Source organism: Aotus nancymaae, unplaced genomic scaffold (genome assembly GCF_030222135.1).
Source record: "Aotus nancymaae isolate 86718 unplaced genomic scaffold, 86718_ANA_hifiasm-v0.15.2.pri h1tg000016l, whole genome shotgun sequence".
NCBI lineage: Eukaryota > Metazoa > Chordata > Mammalia > Primates > Aotidae > Aotus > Aotus nancymaae.
In genome coordinates, this window is record NW_026988428.1 from 29,172,816 (window position 1) to 29,197,533 (window position 24,718).

At 35.2% G+C, this 24,718-nt stretch overlaps 1 protein-coding gene and 1 non-coding gene across 2 annotated transcripts in view; one reads left to right on the top strand and one right to left on the bottom strand.

The window, feature by feature from the left end:
- Nucleotides 1–24,718, top strand: part of ZFC3H1 (zinc finger C3H1-type containing) — a 55,700-nt gene that overhangs the window by 23,837 nt on the left and 7,145 nt on the right. Inside the window, exons 7-27 of the mRNA XM_012441309.3 lie at nucleotides 2,279–2,376; nucleotides 3,734–3,943; nucleotides 4,137–4,301; nucleotides 5,184–5,321; nucleotides 5,930–6,051; nucleotides 6,442–6,591; nucleotides 7,310–7,484; nucleotides 7,738–7,869; nucleotides 8,242–8,781; nucleotides 8,869–8,978; nucleotides 10,221–10,352; nucleotides 10,462–10,583; nucleotides 11,519–11,620; nucleotides 12,176–12,295; nucleotides 13,257–13,440; nucleotides 14,747–14,933; nucleotides 16,904–17,092; nucleotides 17,605–17,842; nucleotides 20,819–20,924; nucleotides 21,007–21,205; nucleotides 21,740–21,834. Of these exons, the coding sequence (XP_012296732.2) occupies nucleotides 2,279–2,376; nucleotides 3,734–3,943; nucleotides 4,137–4,301; nucleotides 5,184–5,321; nucleotides 5,930–6,051; nucleotides 6,442–6,591; nucleotides 7,310–7,484; nucleotides 7,738–7,869; nucleotides 8,242–8,781; nucleotides 8,869–8,978; nucleotides 10,221–10,352; nucleotides 10,462–10,583; nucleotides 11,519–11,620; nucleotides 12,176–12,295; nucleotides 13,257–13,440; nucleotides 14,747–14,933; nucleotides 16,904–17,092; nucleotides 17,605–17,842; nucleotides 20,819–20,924; nucleotides 21,007–21,205; nucleotides 21,740–21,834 (3,514 nt within the window). The remainder of the gene's footprint in view (nucleotides 1–2,278; nucleotides 2,377–3,733; nucleotides 3,944–4,136; nucleotides 4,302–5,183; nucleotides 5,322–5,929; nucleotides 6,052–6,441; nucleotides 6,592–7,309; nucleotides 7,485–7,737; nucleotides 7,870–8,241; nucleotides 8,782–8,868; nucleotides 8,979–10,220; nucleotides 10,353–10,461; nucleotides 10,584–11,518; nucleotides 11,621–12,175; nucleotides 12,296–13,256; nucleotides 13,441–14,746; nucleotides 14,934–16,903; nucleotides 17,093–17,604; nucleotides 17,843–20,818; nucleotides 20,925–21,006; nucleotides 21,206–21,739; nucleotides 21,835–24,718) is intronic.
- Nucleotides 1,335–1,457, bottom strand: LOC135275536 (small nucleolar RNA SNORA17). Its single transcript, XR_010343158.1, has one exon. It is a non-coding gene; the product is annotated as a small nucleolar RNA SNORA17 (small nucleolar RNA).

Genomic DNA, 24,718 nt, shown 5'->3' on the forward strand with positions numbered 1-24,718 from the left:
GTTTTTCATATAGAGTTTTTCCCTTAGAGGGGAACAAAAAAACAATAACAAGATAATTCAAATACAGTGAAGAACCAGTTTAGGATCTTAGGTGTTAGGCAGTTCAAAAATTGCCAAAAGATTTTTTTTTTCATCAGGATGCCACAATGGCAGAATAACTTAAAAATTAGAATACTAAAATGATGGAGTGGTCCCAGTAGCTGCCCCTGGCTAGCAGAAGCACACAGTGCCACCAAGGCAGAGGCCAGGACCAGAGGCAGTGGGTGTCCCAGTGCCAGCCTGTCCATCCCTGTAATGAAAGCCGAGCAGGAACTGCAGCTGCATGGCCTTGGGGGCGGGTGGACTTGTGGAAAGCCAGGCTCTGAGGCTGCAAACACCTTGAGGACCACTGGTGGTCCTAGAGCAGGTGGAGCCTGTATCCGCATCTCTCTTCCAACCAGCCACCTGGCACAGGGCTAGACCTGCATTCTGGTCTCTGCATCTTGATCTGGGCTGGGGCCCGTCCACCTGGTCATTCTGGCCAGTGCTCACACTGTAAGCCAATTACAGGTTGTGTCAACTTCTTTCCTGTGTTAAAAACAAGAATGGCCGGACGTGGTGGCTCACACCTGTAATCCCAGCACTTTGGGAGGCTGAGGTGGGATGATCACCTGAAGTCAACAGTTTGAAACCAGCCTGGGCAACATGGTGAAACCCCATCTCTACTAAAAATACAAAAATTAGCCAGGAGTGTTGGCTTGCTCCTGTAGTCCCACCTACTCAAGCGCCTGAGGCAGGAGAATCACTTGAACCTAGAAGGTGGAGGATGCAGTGAGCTGAGATCATGCCACTCCACTCTAGCCTGGGCACTGAGCTAGATGCCATCTCAAAAATAAGTAAATAACAAGAAATCTTGACACCAAATCAGGAGCACAATAAAGGTGTCTACTGTTACTACTATTAACTGAATCAAACACCAGCAAACCCTTCCCTAGTCCTTTGTCCTCCTGGTTGGTCCTGACATGGTGGGTAGCATGAACCAGTACGTAATGGTCTTCTGTCTTTCCTACCACTAGTTTCTAAAACTCATGAATGAAGGCTGCTCTTGCTGAGGGCACCCTCTACCTTCCCACTATCCTTTCAGACCCCCTATTGGCCAGCCCAACACAAAGGTTAGAAAGTTCTGAGAAGCTGCTTCTGGCACCTGGCAGTGAATCAGGACTGGATAAATCTGGATGAGGACAATGTAGCCTGATGGACTTTCCTCAGAGACCACTGCACTCATTAGGTCCACCTTCTCTCCCAGTAACTAGGAAGGGAAAACATGCTAAGTCCACAAAATAAGAGCACCATCAAGTGTCAGACTATTAAACATTCAAACGTTCATGGGGCAGAACACTGAATAAACATGGCCTCTTCTCTCTGCCACCTAATGACACAAAGGTGACACAGCAGCCACATCCACAGAGTTGTGTAAAATGTTCCAAAGATTAGTGTATATTCAGATGATCTCCTTTGGGCCTCAAGTCAACCCCATATAAGGCATGTGAGTAATATCTATATTTACTTGTGAGACCTGGGATAAAGAAGAAATGTGAGATGTTTTCTAAGATTATATAGTTAGTGGATAGGGTAGTAAGAGTAGTCTTTGAAACTGCTATATTTCAGTGAGGCTAATAAGTCATTGACGATAAAATACACAGTTATTTTTATCTGCCACCAAGGAAGAAAAATGCTGAGATGCGTCAATTTTAATTATTTTAAATTAAAATGTGAAAAAATGTGCACCTTATTAAATACACTAATTAATTCTTCTTATTCCTAGTTTTATTTGCTTTCTACACAGCTTATATAGTCCATTTCCTCAACTTTCTTTTGCTCCACAAGAAGGGAACAATGAAGTCACCACATCATTGTTTTCCTTTGGCTAAGGCATTTTGGCAGGATTCAGGGGAATTTTTTGTTTCATTATTTCTTAAAAAGTATGCTTGTGTTTTTGTTTTTTAAAGTATGCTTTTAGCCTTTCCTGCTGTCTTCACTGATACCATCATTGGGTTAAAAGTGGAACAAAGTGAGAGTTTTGAGGGACTGATTGTTTAAAGTGAATGGCTGACTTTATGATGATACGACAATTTAAAAGGCTGTAGATGGACTCATAAGGGTTAAAGATTTTATCAGAGGTTGATAAGGTCTAATTTGCATTCCACCTAGATGTATTTCTTTAAACATAACATAAATTTAATATATTCCTGATGGCGTATTTCTGTTACTAAACTCTTAACAAAAATTTTTTTTATAGCTCCTTCACCAGTGCAATCATCATTTTTCTCTGAATGTTCATTGGGATATTTTTCTCCAGCCACATCTCTTTCTTTGCCTCCACCACCTCAGGTTTCTGTAAGTCATAGTTGATTTCCAAGAAAATTATTTTGTCTGATCTTTTCTAATTTGTTTTTAGAAACAAATGAATGGTTAGGTTTGAAGAGGGCTTAAAAAATCAGAATTGCTTATCAGAATTAATAGCAGTGAAATATGTAGAATAAACAGGTGATTACACCAGCAAGCTATCCATTTGGTAGATTTTTTTCATAGCCAGTTTTTAATTTCATGCTGACTTTTCAGTACCTATCATGTTTCCTTCTTCTCTTTACTCTCAACTAGTAGCTATCTAGAAAATATATTCAAAAACATGTTATCTACTGTTTTGGACTATCTCTTTTTTAAGGAATTGGGATTTACATGTGTTAGGGTGCTTCTAAAAGTTAATACTCTTCTTTCTCCTCTTTTCATAAAAATGGTTATTTTTAACTTGACAATCCAGCAAAAGAAAAGCATTGCCTATGAAGTTATTTTTCCCTGTCTTCTTAAAAGAAGTATCAATCTTCCCACTAAAAACAAAACAAAACAAAACAAAACAAAGACATAAAAACAATAAAAGGAAAAGGAAGTAGGGGATCACACATTAAAAATTTTGAAGTTATTTTTAGATTGAGAGGGCCTAAAGATCAAATTGAGTATCTGTTAGTAATTGTAAGAGGGAATCTTTCCGTTTCAGGAAAGATGTCTAGTGTCCTTCTAGAACATATATGGTGAGGGGAATGTTAGAGCCAATGGTGAGAGAAAAAACATTTTCTTTGTTGTAATGTTTTCTTTCGGGAAATGGATAAATGAACTAAATTTGGAGAGAAATACTGGAAGATCTTTGATGCAAACACATACCCAAATTCAGGGATTTGTGTAAAATTAGTTTCCTTTACAGATACTCTCTAAGAAGCCATTTAAGAGAGTAGTGGTGATTCTTCTTGATACTTAATTAGGTATCTCTGGTACTCTGAACTGTTATTCGCAGAATCCCTTGATTGCTACTTTTTATTTTTTACTGAAATATTATGTCTTGGGTTTCAGTATCTCTGCTTGCTTTCAGGTAGTCATCTAGAAGGAAAGACCCTGTATAGTTTGATATCTATATCTTCTAGAATGCTAAATAGATGTAAGAATGGGAACAGAGAATTTTCTATAATTTTCCTTGAAGTTAATAAATGTTTCAAATATTGTTGATTTTTTTAATTGCAAAATTAGCACTTCGTGGTTATTGATTTCTGGGTTTGTTTTGAGGTTAACATATACTTAGATTACTATACTTACAGCTAAAATCTTAATATAAAGTTTATTTTTTTGTTTAATATTACTGCAGAAATAAACATTTGAGTTGATAAAATTTGTGTTGTAATTATTTCTTTTTTAAAAAAAATAGTCTCTGCCACCCTTGAGCCAGCCTTATGTGGAAGGCTTGTGTGTTTCTCTTGAACCTCTACCTCCTCTACCACCATTACCACCTCTTCCACCTGAAGATCCAGAACAGCCTCCAAAACCACCTTTTGCAGATGAAGAAGAGGAGGAAGAAATGCTGCTTCGAGAAGAGCTACTTAAATCTCTAGCAAATAAAAGAGCTTTTAAGCCAGAGGTAATTTAGGTACCTGAACCTCTAGGTGGTGCTCTTGAGCTTAGCTTAGGGTAGTCCTACTTTTTTCTGGTTACTTGGGATTCATTGAGCTTTTCAGCAAAGTAGGGATAATTCTAACATTCTCAAGATTTTTAAAGGTGGCAGAAGTTTATTTTTATTAGGAATGTTTCATATGTGTCTCTTCCTTATATAGGAAACATCCAGTAATAGTGACCCACCTTCACCTCCAGTTCTGAACAATTCACATCCTGTGCCAAGAAGCAATCTATCAATAGTCAGTATTAACACAGTGTCTCAGCCTAGGATACAGAATCCAAAGTTTCACAGAGGACCTCGTCTTCCACGAACTGTGATCTCGGTAAAAACAAAAATTTAATGCTACTTTTATTCAAACAGTTGTGAGAAATTTCTATAAAGTTTTGCTGTCCTGTTTCCTATGCCTTGGTTTATTTATATACACACATATATTCACATATAAATGCAAAAAATTTATTTTTTTAATGTGTTAATGGTAAAAGAGCAACACCTTCACTTGAAAACTGGTAGAATTTGGTGATAATGTGTTGGAGGAGGTATTGTCTTCATCAGAGTGATGTACTTTTCAACTTTTTTCCTATAGAAATTGGCTCATTCAGATTTTCTATCTTTGTTTGGAGTAAGAATTTTAACAAATTGTATGTTTATTTCTTCCATCTCTTTGTATACTTTGTGTATGTTTTCCAATCAATGACTACACTATGATGGAAGAAATTATGATGTTTATTAAGGCAGTTGAAATGGTAGTTTCTTTCTAGTTTTCTAATGACCTCAAAGAAAATAAATAGAACAAAGCCAAGTTGAAATCTTGCCTCTGTTAGATAAGCCAGTTTTGGCAATTTACCCTCTATATGTATTCACAAAGTACAGAAATTTGATAATTATTACATAAAATTAACAAAATAATTTTTCTTTAGTTTTAAAAGAGTTAATTGAAATCGTATTATGGTTCTTTATATAGAAAGTTAGAGAAAACAAAATTTTAATGAGGAGAGTAATTATGGCATAGGAAGACTTAAAGAATAGACCACATATTATGTCTCTGGCATATAACCAGTATTGGTGGACACAATGAATTATGTAATGCAACTAGAAGGAGCCATAGACTGTCTACTTGGAGCCCATTATTTTTGTGGATTGAAATTCAAAGAGGTTAAATGACATCCTTTTGTTATCACGAGTAATAAATATATTGTCTTTGCAGCTTCCAAAGCATAAATCAGTGGTTGTAACACTAAATGATTCAGATGATAGTGAATCTGATGGAGAGGCTTCCAAGTCAACAAATAGTGTTTTTGGTGGATTAGAGTCCATGATTAAAGAAGCAAGACGAACTGCTGAGGTAAGTACAGTAATTAACGGTGGAAAGAAAGATGACCTGTTGACAGTCATTAAAGTTTTTTTCTGAAAAATTAAACGATAGAGTTATAGATGTTTAATAACATTGATTTGTGGAAATATTTTAAGTATTTGTGCTATTAGGACTTTATATAATGAAGCATGTGTCAATGTAGATTGATTTTACTATTAAAAGTTGCCATTATTTGTTTCGTATTAAGTATTCCCTTATTCAAAATAGTAACATTAGTTGGATAATTGTTCTGTGTAATGAGGAGACTGTTGTTTTAGAATTGTGTTATGTTACCAGAAAACAATTTTTATTAAAATATGTAATAAATACAACTTTTATCCTTTTTTCCCTATTATAATACTTGTTTAGCTATGATTTAATTCGGTGATTTTCAGACTATAGATCTTGACTCCTTGGTGGTGTATACAATTTAATAGTTATCAACCAGCATTGTTTTAGGAAAAAAGAATAGAAAATGATGACATTCAGGTATTTCTAAATAAATTCAGTATATACTGGGTTGCAATGTAAAATATAAATCTTAGTATGGGAATTTTTGAAAGCAGATGATCTAGTTGACTTCAAATGTATTTTTTTAGCAAGCTTCAAAACCAAAAGTACCTCCAAAATCTGAAAAAGAAAATGATCCTTTGCGAACACCCGAGGCTTTGCCTGAAGAAAAGAAGATTGAATATAGATTGTTAAAGGAAGAGATTGCCAAGTAAGTGTAATTTTATTTAATTAACATTAAAGGTATGTGATGTGTTCAAAACTTCTCTAATAGAGTTTATTGGCACTGGGAAGTGAGTTTTATCCAAGATACAGAGTTAATGTTTTATAACTCACACAGAAGAGGGAGCTGGATGGTCATATATAGACTTGAATAGAGTGATGTGCTGAGACATAACCAGCTCAGAAAAAAGATGAAAACACTCAAAGAGAGGAACTCCACTATCAACTTTGAATGCTAACTTGGCTCATGCACATTAGTCATTATCTTTACTATTAGTTGGTGTGCTTAATGTTGTTACTGCATGAAATAGAATATACTTTAAAAATAGTTTAAGTTTATTCTTGGGTGTAATGTGTATATCCTTTTTGATTATTTTAGTCGTGAGAAACAGCGTTTGATTAAATCAGATCAGCTGAAGACAAGTTCATCATCCCCAGCAAACTCTGATGTGGAAATTGATGGTATTGGTAGGATAGCAATGGTTACTAAGCAGGTTACAGATGCAGAAGCAAAACTGAAAAAACATAGGTGAGTCTCGTTATCTTCACATATCTAATTGTTCCTGTGGTAGAGAAATATATATTTGTGGTGTATGTCATTAATAAGCATACTATAGGATTATATATTTTCTCACTTAAACTTTTACGAACTGTCGAGTTTTTATCATTTTGTTGAATGGCATATTTACATAAAGTAATGAAATTAATGTTTAAATAAAAACACCAACCAGACTCGTTGGCTCACTCCTGTAATCACAGCACTTTGGGAGGCCGAGGCGGGTGGATCCCTTGAGATCAGGAGTTCGATACCACCCTGGCCAACTGGTGAAACCCCGTATCTACTAAAAATACAAAAAAAAATTAGCTGGGCATGGTATTGCATGCCTGTAATCCTAACTACTTGGGAGGTTGAGGCAGGAGAATCGCTTGAACTGGGGAGATTGGCTCCCATTGCGCCTGGCTCAACATGAATATTTACTGTAAGTTTTCAATAGTAATTCACATTACCTCAAGCTTAAATATTTTTTGAAAAAATCAGACACATAGTTACTGTTATTAATATAGCAGTATCAATTTAAAAAGCTTTGTAATTAATATAAAAATATTCATCCCTTTAAATTCTTATCTGTGTCTCATCATAGATGCAGTTTTAAAAATTATGCTAATACTTTGAAAATTTTTTTATTCTGACAGTGTCAGTCTGCCCTTGTAGGGAAACATTAAGAATTTTCTTATTTCTTGTTTAGGATTCTCTTGATGAAAGATGAATCTGTTTTAAAGAATCTAGTGCAGCAAGAAGCTAAGAAGAAAGAATCTGTTAGAAATGCTGAAGCAAAGATTACAAAACTTACTGAACAGCTTCAAGCAACTGAAAAAATTCTGAATGTTAACAGAATGTTTTTGAAGAAGCTTCAGGAACAAGTAATTATTTTAAATTAAAATACCGTAGTCTTCCATTCACTACACATTTTTATAGGCTGAATTTTCTGTAAGACAAAGAAACCTCCATATACTAAAGCCAGCAAAATATGTGTAACCTATAGTTCTCATTGAGAAATAATATTGGAGTATTTTTATTTTCAGTCGAATGCTCTGAAGCTGCAGTGTTTGAGAAGAAGAAATTTCCTGCTTTAAGGTTTTCATTTACATTTTCAGGATTATTCTGTATTTTCAGATTCACAGAGTTCAACAGCGTGTTACAATTAAGAAAGCTTTGACTCTAAAATATGGAGAAGAGCTTGCTCGGGCAAAGGCAGTGGCTAGTAAAGAAATAGGAAAACATAAGCTGGAACAAGATCGCCTTGGGGTGAGGTTTTTATAGAAATGTTTTACTTTTGGAAAGCAGAAAGTTTTTATGATAGTTTTGAGAGTAAGATGTATATGTCAAGTAACTCTTTACCGTAAATTCCAACAGATTAAGATTAAAGCTTTGTTTTTAAATGGCATCCACATTTTTGGATGCCTGCTTTTTTATTTTGTCTTGACTTTGTTTTTTTCATAAGTCATAGATTAGCTGGCAAAACTGTTGGCTACTTATTTATGTTCAACTCTGTTTTATTCTCTATATTGATTTAGTTTTGTAATGTTGGCATTGTATGGTGGGGATAGCACAATTATTTTACCAAAAGTTTATAAAATCACAGTGATATAAAATATTTATATCATTTTTCTCCCTTAGCCAAACAAAATGATGAGACTGGACAGTTCTCCAGTATCAAGTCCAAGAAAGCATTCAGCAGAACTAATTGCTATGGAGAAAAGACGGTTACAAAAGCTGGAATATGAATATGCCCTGAAAATTCAAAAATTAAAAGAAGCCCGGGCCCTTAAAGCAAAGGAACAACAAAATATCTCTCCAGTTGTGGAAGAGGAACCTGAATTTTCTTTACCTCAACCTTCACTTCATGATCTGACACAAGATAAATTAACCCTGGACACTGAAGAAAATTATGTTGATGATGAAATTTTGTCTGGTTCAAATAGAGAGCGAAGAAGATCCTTTTTAGAATCCAATTATTTTACTAAACCTAACCTTAAGCACACTGACACCACTAACAAAGAATGCATAAATAAACTTAATAAAAATACAGTAGAAAAACCAGAACTTTTTCTAGGGCTAAAAATTGGTGAATTGCAAAAATTATATTCAAAAGCTGATAGCCTAAAACAACTGATTTTAAAAACTACCACAGGCATTACAGAGGTTTTGCATGGTCAGGTAATGGAACATTTTGTATTTTCTATAAAATTTGAAATGAAATTCACCACAGCCTCATTTGACTTACAGAATTACTTTCTTTTGCAGGAGATTTCTGTAGATGTGGATTTTGTCACAGCACAGAGTAAAACAATGGAAGTGAAGCCATGTCCTTTTAGACCCTACCATAGTCCTCTTCTAGTTTTTAAGTCCTACAGGTATAAAATATAAAAGAAAAATTCAGTAAGCTTAAATTTCAGGATTTTCTCTTTGGTTTTCAGCGTTTTACCTTGGATACTTGATGATAATGAAAAAGCAGTTGAATCGTTGTTACTGATAACCAGACACATCTTTTTAAGGAACATAAAAATTAAGTGTTCTGCTGTTGGACTCAAACCACACTCTATGGTGTTTTTTTTTTTTTTTGTGATGGAGTCTTGCTCTGTAGCCAGGCTGGAGTACAGTCTCGGCTCACTGCAACCTCCGCCTCCCGTCAAATCACACTCTTGAATCTGTCAATTCTTATCAAATTCCAGTTTCTGGCTATTGGTAGATACATGGAGAATTTTGGATTTCTGTTCGTTAGGGATTTTAGGAAAAATAGTTGGAGTTTCAGAGGTTTTTTTTAATTTTTGATTTATAATTTTACTACTATTCAGTCTAAAGTGCACTGGCCAGCCTTCATAAAATTTTTTTTTTTTTTTTTTTTGAGGCGGAGTTTCGCTCTTGATACCCAGGCTGGAGTGCAATGGCGCGATCTCGGCTCACCGCAACCTCCGCCTCCTGGGTTCAGGCAATTCTCCTGCCTCAGCCTCCTGAGTAGCTGGGATTACAGGCACGCGCCACCGTGCCCAGCTAATTTTTTGTATTAGTAGAGACGGGGTTTCACCATGTTGACCAGGATGGTCTCGATCTCTTGACCTCGTGATCCACCCGTCTCGGCCTCCCAAAGTGCTGGGATTACAGGCTTGAGCCACCGCGCCCGGCCCATAAAATTTATTTAGACATTTTCAAATTAATAACTTTGTGGGTCCTCCAAAGTTTTTAGACTTCTAGAAGTTGTGAGAATATTAAAAGGGTTGCATAATTTTATCTTAAAATTGTAAAGCACCTTCCAGGTAGTATAGACTTTTTCCCAGTTTTCTTGTCTTGGCTGATAATGTGTGTAAGAACTACTATTATTATATAGTATTTTATCATGTGGTGAGAAACGACTTAGAATACAAGGTTTTTTCTATTTCAACTATTTTGTGTTCTTGGTTTAAAAAATGGCTTGTTTCTGTCACGACATCCTGGCTGTTTTCTTGAATTAATTTTGACATTAATTTAATTAGATAAATAGTAAGCTCATAAATAGTAAGTATGGAAATTTTAACTTGAGAAAGAAAAACTAATATTTTCTTAGTTTTCTGAGGAATGTTTATGGGGCATAATATACCTGTTTACTCTCTTCTCCTTAGATTTAGTCCATACTATCGAACCAAGGAAAAACTTCCCCTGAGCTCAATATCATACAGTAACATGATTGAACCAGATCAGTGTTTTTGCCGTTTTGATTTAACAGGAACATGTAATGATGATGATTGTCAGTGGTGAGTAGTTTTTGTAAACATTTTGTTATTTGAAAAATGGTCTTAGTTGCTTAATTTTGATACATACATGATAATCTTTTCTGTGTGTGTGTGTTTTTTTTAATTTTAGGCAACATATACAAGACTATACGCTTAGCCGAAAACAGTTATTCCAGGACATTCTGTCATATAATCTGTCTTTGATTGGTTGTTCAGAGACAAGTACTGATGACGAAGTTACTGCGTCAGCAGGTTTTTAAAGACTTCTTACTCTCTCCCAAATAAAAATTAGGCAACTTAAAAATTTTATATTTAGTTGTTGACATTGTAAAATACTGTAATTCAGTACATATACCTATGATCTTTATCTAGATTTGCTGTTTCCAGTGTAATAGCCACTAAATACCTTTTACCTTAAAAATTAAGGTAAAAATTTACTTCCTGTTGTACTAGCCACATTTCAAGTACCCAAGGGCCACATGTGGCAAGTGCTTGCCAATAGGACAGCACAGATTTAGGACATTTCCAACATTACAGAAAATTCTTTGGACAGAGCTCATTTAAGTATTTAGTTCCATTTATTTAAAAGAAAATATTAAGCTATTTTTATAGAAACTTTATTATTGATTTTAACGTAGGACTCTATTTTTACTTAACTGTTTTTAAAAATAGAGGAAGGCTGGAAATCATGATGGCTGTTGTTTCTAATTCTATAATGAAATAAGCCTTTATACACTTTGACATTGTAGAAAGCAGAGATTACTGTGACACATCGTGAGCAAATATTATTAAGCTTTTTCTCAGATTTGGTGCCAAATAATAAACTGTAAGCTACAAATCTTTTGGAAGTAAAGGAAATAATAATTACTAAATTTGGTGTTGTCACAGCCCAGAGTGATTGCAATGTCACTGAATCTATTTTATTTTTCCCAATTTGGGACTTTAACTTAATTTAGTTCATTTTGGGAACTACTTTTTTTTTTCTTGCCTGAATCAGGTATATGATGTGGTAGATTTGCCATAGTAGTTAAGATAATACAGGCTTTGCCCTCTCAAAGGCTGTAGGTGTTATTGACTAGTACCATATGCTTACCTTTAATTCTTAAATTAGTTCATGTCATACATTTTAATTATCCTAGTCTCTGTAATTGATGTTTGTCATGAAGATTGCATTGCTTTTATTTCAGAAAAATATGTTGAGAAACTTTTTGGAGTAAATAAAGATCGAATGTCAATGGACCAGATGGCTGTTCTCCTTGTTAGCAATATCAATGAAAGTAAAGGTCATAGTAAGTATATATATATATGTATATGTATATATATAAGTGTGTGTGTCTGTATTGTATCTCTTTCTGAAAAGGACTTTTTAGTTTCTGTATGACAAATTTTTTTGGTATTATGTTCTTAATATAAAATACATATCATTTCAGGCTGGGCATGATGGCTCACACCTGTAATCCCAGAACTTTGGGAGGCCAGGGAGGGCGAATCACCTGAGATTAGGAGTTCAAGAGCAGCCTGGCCAACATGGCAAAACTCCATCTCTACTAGAAATACAAAAATTAGCCGGGGGTAGTGGCATGTGCCTGCAGTCTCAGCTACTCGGAAGGCTGAGGCAGGAGAATCACTTGAACCTGAGAGGTAGAGGTTTCAGTGAGCTGTGATAACACCACTGCACTCCAGCCTGGGCGATAGAATGAGACTCCATCTCAAAAAAAAAAATTATTATTTCTAAGTTGGAGTGAATGTAGTTCTTTTCAAATATTGTTGGGTATCCTTCAAAATGTTAAAAAAAAAAAACAAACCTAGTTATAAATCAATTACCAATCTTCTGTCTACTTTAGCTCCTCCATTTACAACCTACAAAGATAAAAGGAAGTGGAAGCCAAAGTTTTGGAGAAAACCTGTTTCAGAGAATAGTTTCAGTAGTGATGAGGAACAGTCTACAGGACCAATTAAGTATGGTAAGAAGTAAGAAGTTATGCAATTTAAGATCCAGAATTATTAAATTGTGGTGTTCCATCTTTATCTGCCAATCCTTTGGTGAATCAGCTTGCCTAGTTTAAATTTTTTTTTTTTTTTAAACGATGCTATTGGTGTTTTAGGCAACATAGTTATTCACTATACAGGATTGCCTCCAAAATTGCAGGATATTTGTGTTCATGGCTTCTCTCCAGTAAATGCAGGGAGCACTGCTTAGTTAATAATTATGACTGCTTAAGATATTTCCAAACATACATAAGTTGGCAGGGAGAGTAGCTCTCATTTGAGAACCACTGCCTAGCCTATGTTCTCCTTAAGGGCAGGTGTTCTATTTTACTTCATCTTTGAATATGTTTTCTGACATGCAGAAGGCTCATAAAATGAGAATGGACAAATGACTGAACTGATGAACAAAATAATGTATGAATGAGTGCCTGTATATTAGGCACATTTTACTTTCTAATTTCAAGTTTGCATTATTTGTGAATTAGCAAGTATCCAAGAGATATATACTATTATGTGCTTATTTACATTAATGTAACACTTTTTTTCTAGTTTAGATATCTTTATAAACTACATTTAATTTCTTAATTATAATTTGCAGTTTAACGAATGTGAATTCATTTGATAATAATGAAAAAGCAATTGAATCATAGTTGCCGATAAGTGGACTGAAAAGATGATGTCACTTAGCCTTAAAATAGCAGAGTCCTAATTACTCCTTTTGTTCTGGTGTAATTTTTAATAGCACCTCTTTCCACTCAGAGGGGTCCTGGTTAGAATGATAAATTATGTGATAGCTCTACCGTAAAGCTATAAGCTAATGTATGTCATTAGAATCTTTAGGTGTTTAAGTTATTTTAAAGATGAGACCAATTGTTTTTTCTTCTTGTGTCTGTAGACTAAAGAAAATATGAAGCTAATGATACTTTTTTTTAATAGCTTTCCAGCCAGAGAACCAAATAAATGTTCCAGCTCTCGATACAGTTGTCACTCCAGATGATGTCAGATACTTTACAAATGAGACTGATGACATTGCTAATTTAGAAGCAAGTGTGCTTGAAAATCCTTCTCATGTACAACTTTGGCTCAAGCTCGCGTACAAGTACTTAAATCAAAATGAGGGGTAGGTCAGCTTCAAATCTTTGTGTAAACAGTTGCACATTTATATTTTTATGTTTGAGGTTTTTTTCGCCTATGGTAATCAGTCAGGTTTCTTTCTTAGTATCAATGGAGTCTTTGTTTTTTGACAAAGCCAAAAGCATTTTATTGTTTAAAAGCTATTAGACAAGTTTAAGATTAGATCTTGAGTTTGTGTGCATGGGTCAGTGTATGGGTAATAAATTATACCAAAGTTTTTTACTCCAGTATGCCTTTATTTCAAAGTAGGATTAGTTAAAACAGTAAATTCTGAGTGGTGGAATGATTGATTATTGTTTTTTTTAAAAATCATAGTAGTCATAGTCTTAATAAAACTATGGTAAAATAATGGCAGAACAGGTTAAATTTTGTTGATTTGTAATGGATATTTAAAGCTTATTTGAGAACCTCCAAATTGTGAATTTTCTTTTTGTCTGTGTTGTATTAAATTACATGTATTTGAGTAAGGTAAATAGTAATATCTTATACAACCAATAGTTCCTATTGCAAATGGCATCTTCTAACTTCTTGATAGTAGGAATTAGCCAAGAATAATCTTCCCATAATTTTAACTTTATAGTTATAATAATTCAAGGGTTTTTTTTTTTTTTTCTTTACACATTTCTAGAACATATTTGACTATCTTAAAAGCTTTTAAATAAGGCAATGCTGCAGAGTGCTAACAAACCACGCATGCCTGGATGTGGTGCTTATTTAACTTTCCTGTGTCATTTCCATGTTAATGGGATAAGTTACAGTGTTTTCTTTTCTGACTCATTTAGTGAGTGAAGGCCAAAAGAACCGTACATTATTTTATGAATAGGATCATGAGAAAGAATTATCTTCTCCAAGAGATAGCAAGCCCTTGACCGTTGAAAAGAACTATTATATTGAAAGCTTTGATATTTTGTACTTGCAGTAGCTGGCCTTGAGAGAGAGTTGTTTAACTTTTCCCATTCCTGAGCAGTGTAAATCATAAAAGGTATTGCTGAATATGGACATAAAGCATATTTGAAGTTGATAATAGTGGTTTTATAACACTATACTTTTATCTGTGGTAAATGCTTACTGAACATTGACTTAAAAAAATTGTTGGGTCTGTGGAAAATCAGAAACTTTTTTAGGCACAGGATTTAAAATCTTAATCTAGTACCCTTTTCCATAAGCGATCCTGGCTTCTTGGTAAATTCTAATAGAAAGTGGAATTTTTAAATTGACTCATTGAATTAGCCCTATTTAAATTTTCAAGCAGGTTCTAAAAAGCACTCCTGCCTTTTCTTTTATATATACAGCGAGTGCTCAGAATCCTTGGATTCTGCTTTAAATGTTCTGGCACGAGCATTGGAAAATAACAAAGACAATCCAGAAATTTGGTGCCATTACCTCAGATTGTTCTCAAAAAGAGGAACCAAGGACGAGGTGCAGGAAATGTGTGAAACAGCCGTTGAATATGCTCCAGATTATCAAAGCTTTTGGACTGTGAGTAGAAAAGATAACGTGTGTGTGAGTGTCTGTGTGTGTGTATAATCCTTTGGATCATCTTAAATATGTAGCTTAATAGAGCATATGCCTTATCTGAATATAGATATAATAATGTTACTTTCAGTTTCTAATAACCTCAAAGCCACTTCTTCTGGATCAAGATTTAGACTAAGCAAGAAGAAAATATTTAGCGAAGAGGTGATTTTTGTTGTTGTTGTTGTTAACTTCATTGGTAAAGAAAAAATGTAAACTTATTAAAAATGTCACACTTACCTGTTCTTACACAGTTTTAGATTGGGCACAGTTAAGTGTAGCTTTTGTAAGACACCTAAAAAAAATGTTTCTTTTTAATTTTTCTTAAATTGCCTCTGTAAGATTATAATGAATGCCAGGAAATAGTTTTGTCTTTTTATTATTTCTTTCCCTTGCTTATGGAAATAATCCCAACCTGTAATTAACACTAATATCAAACCTTGCCAAGCTAAAAACATTTGATTGAGAAAAAATGGCCTCTTCCTCTTTCTCCCAAGAGAATGGGATGGTTTTTTGGTTGTCATTTTTTGAGGCAGGGTCTCACTATGTCACTCAGGCTGGAGTGCAGTGGTGCAGTCATGGCTTACTGCAGCTTTGACCTCCCAAACCCAAGTGATCCTCCTACCTCAGCCTCCTGAGTAGCTGGAGCCACATGTGTGTGCTACCATGCCTGGCTAGTTTTTAATTTTTTTGTAGAGATGGGCTCTTGCTGTGTTTCCCAGGTTGGTCTTGAACTCTTGAGCTTAAGCAATCCTCCTGCCGGGGCCTCCCAAAATCATGGGACTGTAGATGTGAGCCACTATGTCCAGCCAAGAATGGGATGTTTTTTTACCCAGACTTAAAATTATAATTGATCCACTTGTGAAATAAAGTATTTATCTGAACTTTTATCATCTGAACTTGGGAGCCATTAGTTTCAGATAAATTTTTAAATAAATCTTTTGCCATCAGATTCATCATTTACTTATCAGCTGAAGTTGTGAACCAAATAGATTAGGATAATGTGATACCCCTTAATAAGCTTGCTACTCTATTTCTTACCCTCTGAACTTAGATACTGAACAGATTTGGATAGTAAAGGATGCTTGATTTTTCTTTTTTTTTTTTTTTTAACCTAGAACATTGTACCAAAGTGAATGCCATTGATCACCACAAGATTTTATAGGGTGTGGAATATTCAAAAGATATAATGTTTTTCTTAGAAGTTGTTTGGTCTTTAATATGTTTTGCCATGCATTTCTTTTCTTTTCTTTTTTTTTTTTTAAATCTTTTTTGAGATGGAGTCTCCCTCTGTCACCCAGGCTGGAGTGCAATGGCATAATCTTGGCTCACTGCAACCTGCGCCTCTCAGGTTGAAGCAGTTCTGAGTAGCTCCTCAGCCTCCTGAGTAGCTGGTACTATAGACATGCACCACCACGCTTGGCTAAGTTTTGTATTTTTAGTACAGACAGGTCTTCACCATGTTGGTCAAGCTGCTTTCAAACTCACGTGATCCACCCACCTCAGCCTCCCTAAGTGCTGGGATTACAGGGGTGAACCACTGTGCCCAGCACATTTCTAATATAAATCTTTCTCAAAACTTTTATACAGTAAGCAACACAAATTATATGTGATAATAAATGTGATGAATGATCTTGCTGTGATTTACCCTTTAAATCAGGGAGAAAAGAAATGAAATTGCTTTAGTAATGACTCTTAAGAGTACATCTGTATTGTTTTAGTTTTCATCTGATTCCACTTTCCGATATATGATAGAAGAGGGAGTCTGAGTCTAGGTTATCATACTGGAAGATGGATTTATACATTTTTGCACTTATCCTTTTTGCAGAAGTTGCAGATTTGCTAAAAGATGGTTTCCTAGGAAGTGTGAAAAGTCTACAGTTTTCGTTTATTTCTATAAGGCAAGATTAATAACATAAAGCCCCTTTGGGCAGTTTCTACACCTAGAAAGCACCTTTGAAGAAAAGGATTACGTATGTGAGAGAATGTTGGAGTTTCTGATGGGAGCAGCCAAGCGGGAAACATCCGATACTTTGTCCTTTCGGCTTTTAGAGGCTCTTTTGTTTAGAGTTCAGCTGCATATATTTACTGGAAGATGCCAAAGTGCACTGGCAATTTTACAGGTAAGCATTTGTTACAGCATTTAATTGCATTTTGTAGGAAAAGTTTAAAAGGTCTGCGTTATCCATAGCATTATTTAATGGTTGAAAGCGCAGGATTTGGATTTGAATCCTTGTTTTTCCACTTACTATAAGTCAAGTGACATTGGGTAAGTTTATGACTTTATTTCCTCATTTGCCTGATGGGTATAATATCTTCTTTAGAGTTTTTATAAGTTTCAATGAAAATATTTTATGTTAAGTACCCACAGATAAACTTCAAGATTCAAACCGTAAGGGAAAAAAATCATTCTGATGAAAATAATACATATGGGTGTGGTTTAAAAAATTTTTTTTGTTTTTACTCTTTTATTTTTATCTTATTAGATTTTAAGTATCATGACACTTAAAATGTACAAATAAATGTGATCGTTTTATTATTTCATAAACTTTAGCAAAGTATGTTAAAATTATGTTAATCTGTTATTGACATCTCTAAATAATATTTTTATGAAAAAATTTTAAATTTTACCTAGAATGCATTGAAATCGGCTAATGATGGAATAGTAGCTGAATACCTTAAAACAAGCGATCGATGTTTGGCATGGTTGGCCTACATACATCTTATTGAATTCAACATTCTCCCTTCAAAATTTTATGATCCATCTAATGATAATCCTTCAAGAATTGTTAACACAGAATCATTTGTAATGCCATGGCAAGCAGTTCAAGATGTAAAGACTAATCCTGACATGTTGCTAGCAGTTTTTGAAGGTAAGTATAAATGTTTATAAATTATAATATCAGTTATTATATTATAACATCAATGTTTAGAACATTAACTACCCATTGTGATTCTTCATAATTAAGTGGAACAAATTTATACCTCTATATTGCAAGTTTTAGTTTCACAATTTATTAGCCAAATTAAGTATTGAATCAGAGAAGATGGACACTGGCATCTTTGAAAACCAATAACTGCACTATCTTACATTATTTATCTTTCTGATTATGGGTAACAGAAGGTATCTGTTAAATGTATAGAGAATATAGATTATATAGATTTGATGAATTGGTTGAATCAGAGAACTAGGTACTTTTTTTTTTTTTGGCAATCCATTAAGGTAGAAGTTTAAAGATTTGTATCTTTTCAACCAATTAATATTTTCTCCATCAATCATTGAGTTTGGTTGCTTCTCTATATTAAACAATATGCCTGTTGTGGAATACATACAAGATGTAAAGCCTATTCCTAAAAGAAGTATAATGGCCTAGTCAGAAGATAAAATCTATATATTTGTCATAATTATTATACATACAAGGCCGTAAAACTGTGTGCTAGTATATAGTCTAAACTGTATGCTACATAAAAGAGATTAGGGCCGGGCACAGTTTCTCACGCCTGTAACCCCAGCACTTTGAGAGGGCCAGACGGATGGATCACCTGAGGTCAGGAGTTCGAGACCAGCCTGGCCAAGATGGTGAAACACCATCTCTACTAAAAATGCAAAAATTAGCCAGATGTGGTGATCCACACCTGTAGTTCCAGATACTGGGGAGGCTCAGGCACAAGAATTGCTTGAATCTGGGAGGCTGAGGGTGCAGTGAGCTGGGATCATGCCACTGTACTCCAGCTTGGGCAACAGAGTAAGACCCTTATTTATCATTTTACTCCTAAGGGCCTATAAGGATGTCTGGCAAAATATTAAGTGCTTAGTAAATGCTTGTTAAATACCTCATGAAGGAAGGAAAGAAAAGAAAGGACATTACTGTTATGGGAGCTAAATAAACAAATGTAGTAGACTTGATGGCAGTAGAGGTTCTTTAAGAAAGAATATGCTTGGAGAGAAGTTATACCAATGGTAGGAAAACCAACTGGAAACTGAATGGCAGTAACTGAAGTACAAGTAAAGTATCCTGGGAAGGAGACTATTTGTTAGAGACATTTTAAGTTATCCCATAGAAATATAGGGGGCAGATTAAATGTCAGGGAAGAGGAGAGGAATAATCAAAGATTTCAGGGTTTTGAGACTGGGAAAAGGAAAGTGTCATTAACAGAAAACTGGTCAGTTGGGAAGACTGATTTTGATGGTAGGAGTAGTTTTTGTGATTGTAATTGATCATGCAAGTGGAAATGATTGTTGGTGGTAGGAAATAAGGAAGTGAACATTGGCCGTGCACGGTGGCTCATACCTGTAATCCCAGCACTTTGAGAGGCCAAGGCAGGCGGATCATCTGAGGTCAGGAATTTGAGAACAACCTGGCCAACATGGTGAAACCCTGTCTCTACTAAAGATACAAAAATTAGCTGGGCATGATGGCTCGTGCCTGTAATCCCAGCTACTCAGGAGGCTGAGGCAGGAGAATTGCTTGAACCCAGGAGGTGGAGGTTACAGTGAGCCAAGATGGCTCCACTGCACTTCAGCCTGGGCAATAGAGTGAGACTCCGTTTCAAAAAAAAAAGGAGTGGGGGTGGCATGGTGGCTCATACCTATAATCCCAGCACTTTGGGAGGCCAAGGCGGGTGGATCATAAGGTCAGGAGATAGATGGCTAACAGGGTGAAACCCTGTCTCTACTAAAAATACAGAAAATTGGGTGGGCATGGTGGCATGTGCCTGTAGTTCCAGCTACTCAGGAGGCTGAGGCAAGAGAATCATTTGAATCTGGGAGGCGGAGTTTGCAGTGAGCTGAGATCCTGCCACTGCACTCCAGCCTGGGCGACAGAGCAAGATTTTGTGTCAAAAAAAAAAAAAAAGGAAGTGGACCAGTGGATCTTAAGTGGACAATTACCAAGACATAAGTGGATTTGAGTGTTATTCACATAGAAGTTACTGTGTTACAGTGTGCTTTACAGTTTTTATATGTGCTTTTGAAGTGAATTATGTAGTAGTTGAAACTGAGATATTTTCTCTGCGGAAATGAGATTTAAGAGCATAACAGTAAAGAGTAAAAGAGAGAGTAGAGTCATTAAAATGGGGCTGAGAGGAAATATAAACAATTTCTTGGAAGCAGAGGCAAGAAGAAATTAGAAAGAAGGGGAAGAACACTGTCAAATGTTAATCAAATAAAATGAAGGTAGAGGTGAGCTTTTATGTTTGGTTAGATATTAGTGCTTACAAATGAACTTCAGGAGCGCAGTTTCACAGTGATTGCATTCACTTTTAAACTCCACAGATCTTGGAAGTCATGGTAACATTGGGTAAGGAGGAAATGGTGATAGCTGTACAAATTAAAACATCGTACGATTTAATAAGAAGCAACAAGATCAAGAAAGAACTCTTTACAAGGGGAAAAGTGTGTTTTGACGGAGTAAGGAAAGGATCTAGTTTAGGGAGAGACATTCAAATGGCTGTGGGGCAGCAGAGCAAGACCTTTTGCAGTGGTCATGGAAAGATGAAAAGATAATTTACTCTGTAAGTTTTTTGAGATGGGTTTTAAAGAATTTAGGATAATTTCAGAGATACTTGTTTAAATGAAAACACTGATAGATGCAAAAGCTCATATGGGATGGCTTTATTCTTAGCAGGAAAGTTGAGGATAAAGAATTGAATTTTAGGATTTTGGAGATTGCCTGAAGTACTTCCTTTGAATAAAAGCCAGAAGCTCAGTAAAGATGAATAAGATGATGAGTGGTTAATCAAAGGAATGGGTCATCTTTTCGCATTGGTCTCTCAGAGTTGAAGTAACACAGTCAAATATTTCATTTTATAATTGACATGATTCATGTTGTTGTGATGTTTTTGGGTAGATGCAGTGAAAGCTTGCACAGATGAGAGCCTTACTATTGAGGAAAGAATAGAGGCCTGCCTTCCACTTTACACAAACATGATTGCTCTGCACCAACTCCTGGAGAGGTACAACTTAATTGCCAAGTAGCTAACCTTGTGTTAAAAAGTGATCTTTTTATGTCTTTAGCCATTTTTTTTTCTTGTTAAGGTATGAGGCTGCAATGGAGCTTTGTAAATGTTTATTGGAATCATGTCCCATTAACTGCCAGTTGCTGGAAGCCCTCGTTGCATTATATTTGCAAACAAATCAGCTTGACAAAGCGAGAGCAGTGTGGCTTACTGCATTTGAAAAAAATCCTCAGAATGCAGAGGTTTTTTATCATATGTGCAAATTCTTCATCTTACAGGTAAAAAATGATGCATAATTCTTAAATATGATGTTTTTATATTTCAGATTTCCCTGTCAGCCTCACCAGGAAGTGTTTCCTGGTCCTTTTACCCTTTGCAAGCTATGTTAGGTGTTCCTTCTCTCACTGCCATAGTTGCATCATAACACTTATTACAGTGCTTTGTAATTTTATTTCTAATTGCTTTATGTATACTATACTAAAATTCTTGAAGGCAAGGAACATGTTTACTCATATTTAGAGCCCAACGCCTACCACAGTGCTAGATGGCTAATACATAATTGGTGGATGAAATGTGAGCCTATGGTAGTATTAGAGGTTAAGCTGTTTAAATCGTTAGTTTAATTAAATTCAGAGAGTAAAATATAATAAAAGTTTTCTGAGTATGTCTGAAACTTATCCCCTTCACCCCTCACCCTCCCAAGAAACGTAATCTAATAAGTACTTTTTAAAGGCTTTTTTCTCCCTTGTGACATTTTAATTAAACATTGTAAGCCTGACATATATATATCCCCCTCCCTCTTTTTAAAATAGAATCGAGGCGATAATCTTCTTCCATTTTTGCGGAAATTTATTGCATCCTTCTTTAAACCGGGGTTTGAGAAGTATAATAACTTGGATCTGTTTCGGTAAGTTGTAGAATTCTTAGTTTATAGAGGAATGAGAGATAGCACAGTTCAGTAGAAAGATTACAGTTTGTTCTTACATGATTACATTTTAAACTGACATTTTAGTACTTGAATACCCACTTAACAGAATACTCGAAACAGAATAAATAGAACAATAAAAATGGAGGCAAGATGTAAAATTCTTTAAAACACACTATACAAAGTAAGGCATATATTAAAACCATAGTAACTCATACTTTTACTTTATTGTTATTGTTGTTAATTTTAGCACTTAATATTATAGTATTTAATTATCCCAAGGCAATCTCAGTGATTTTTTCACAAACTGTATTTTTATTTATTTGATTGGTCATATAAAGTGGATATAAATAATGTACCTTTTTCTTTTTTTAATTCTAAAGAGAACTGCTCTAGCCTCTGAAATGTTAGGGAGTAAGAAGTCTCAGTGGATTAATTTCTCAATCATTAATTTCTTAATAGCTCATATAGAGCTGTATTTACTGTCTTCACTGAGAGTTCCTATTCCAACAGAGTCATGGCAGATTATGAATAATGATTTTTGGGAGGAGACTTTTAAAATTCTCTTTCCTTTGTCCTCCTCATCTCTTTATAGAGGTTAGCAAACTTTTTTCTTCAGATCCAGAAAGTAAATATTTTAGGTTAGCAGGCCATGTGGTCTATTACCACTATTCTACTATGTTTTATTGAGAAAGCATCCATAGATGAAATGTAAATGAATGGTTATGGCTGTGTTTCAGTAAAACTGTTTACAAAAATAGGCATGGTTTGCTCATCCTAAGTAAAACAGCATCAAAAGGAAAATATTTTATCACGACATACTCTATTATTTTGTATTAGGAAGAACTGAGAGAAGAAAAGACCTAAGCTGAATATCTCCTGAAAAAATTTCTTATGGAAAATGCAGATGAGTGAAAATAGAATCTTAAAGCCCAAATTTTGTTAAGTGGTCCATCCACCCTAGAACTTTTTTTTAAAAAGTTGAGTCTTGCTCTGTCTCCTAGGCTGGAGTACAGTGGCGTGATCTTGGCTCACTGCAAGCTCTCACCCGGTTCCAAGCAATTCTGCGTCAGCCTCCTGAGTAGCTGGGATTACAGGCGCATGCTGCCATGCCTGGCTAATTTTTTGTATTTTAGTAGAGACGAGGTTTCACTGTGTTGCCCAGGCTGGTCTTGAACTCCTGAGCTCAGGCAATCAGCCCGCCTCAGCGTCCCAAAGTGCTAGGATTACAGACGTGAGCCACCACGGCTGGCCCACCCTAGAACTTTTTGTGAATATGGTAGTTTTATTTGGCATTTGGGGACACTATTTCTTCCCAGACTTGAATCTTTATATATGTCCTCTTATGGTAGCCAGTTTATTGACATAGCAATTTTAGTGCCCTTCGAAGGGCCCTTCTTTCTGCTCTGTAACATCTAGATTAATATTTACAAATAATTACAAATGAAATAATTTTAAATGCAAATTGATAGAAAACAGTTAAACTTCTATAAGGAATTTAGAGATTTTTTCAGCTTCTCCATACTCAATTTCTTCCTCATTTAAATTAGTTTGGTTTAACATCTCAAGCTCAGGGAAAGGACTAATTCAAGGCTCAGGCAAATCTAGAGACTTGCTGGTTCTGATCTTCCCTTGGGCACAGAAGTAATTGGTTTAGTTTGAAAGAAAATGCTGCCAATTTCTGTCTTGGTAACTAATCAAAGATCAGATCTCGATGCCAGCTTAATTAAGCAGAATAAATAAATGTCAATGAAAATTTGAAACTGAATTGGCTCTAAATATTATTTAGTCAACTTTATTAAATTCTTTTGTGGAAATAGTCATAATTCACTGAAAATTAAGAGAAAAAGGTGTCCTGTTTATAGTTTATTTAGGCAATAGTGAAACTTTTGTTTACACAAAGATTGTACATTTCTGTTAATTTAGAAAGTCTTTTTTATTAGATATTAGGAAAATAATGGTAGATGAGATAATTTTTGGCATTGCCATACTTACTGTATATTGATACAAGTTTTTAAAATTTATAAATTGTCAATGTTTATTAATAGGAGAAATCTGTTCTTAATTGGTTCAAAATATTTTTAAAATTTTGTAAGTAGAAATTGTGAAGCAAAATACTTAGCACTGTAATTTTTACCTGGAGTTGAATTCCGTCAACTCTCTACATGACATTTAGTGTAAAGATGACAGGCAAAAGAACTAGATAGGGTAATTTTCATGTGTTTCAAGTCAATTTGAAGATTAAGTAGATAGCCAGAAAAATTAATTTGGGGATTTCATTTACTTAGATTAGATTTGAAGTAATCTCTTCTGACCATCTCAGTTTTCAGTTGAGGAAACTAAAATTCTTTAAAGTTAAGGAATTGTGGTAATGTAGCTTTTCTTGGCAAAGTCAGGATGAGAACCTGACTTCTAGATGTTCTATTTCTTCTCTTTCTGGTGTTTGTCCCCCATACGGCCTGTCCAATTTATTAAAACTTGTTCCCTTACAATTATTATTTTAAAATTCAAGACAGATTGTCATTTTTGGGATCAATGTATTTCCTTTAAAAATACTGTTCTTAAAGATGGTGGTAAGTAGGCCGGGCGCAGTGGCTCACGCCTGTAATCCCAGCACATTGGGAGGCCTTGGTGGGTGGATCACCAGGTCAGGAGTTGAAGACCAACCTGACCAACATGGTGAAACCCTGTCTCTACTAAAAATACAAAAATTAGCCGGGTGTCGTGGCGCATGCCTGTAATCCCAGCTACTAGGAGGCTGAGGCAGGAGAATTGCTTGAACCAGTAGGCGGAGGTTGCAGTGAGCCAACATCACACCACTGCATTCCAGCCTGGGTAACAGAATGAGACTCCATCTCAAAAAAAA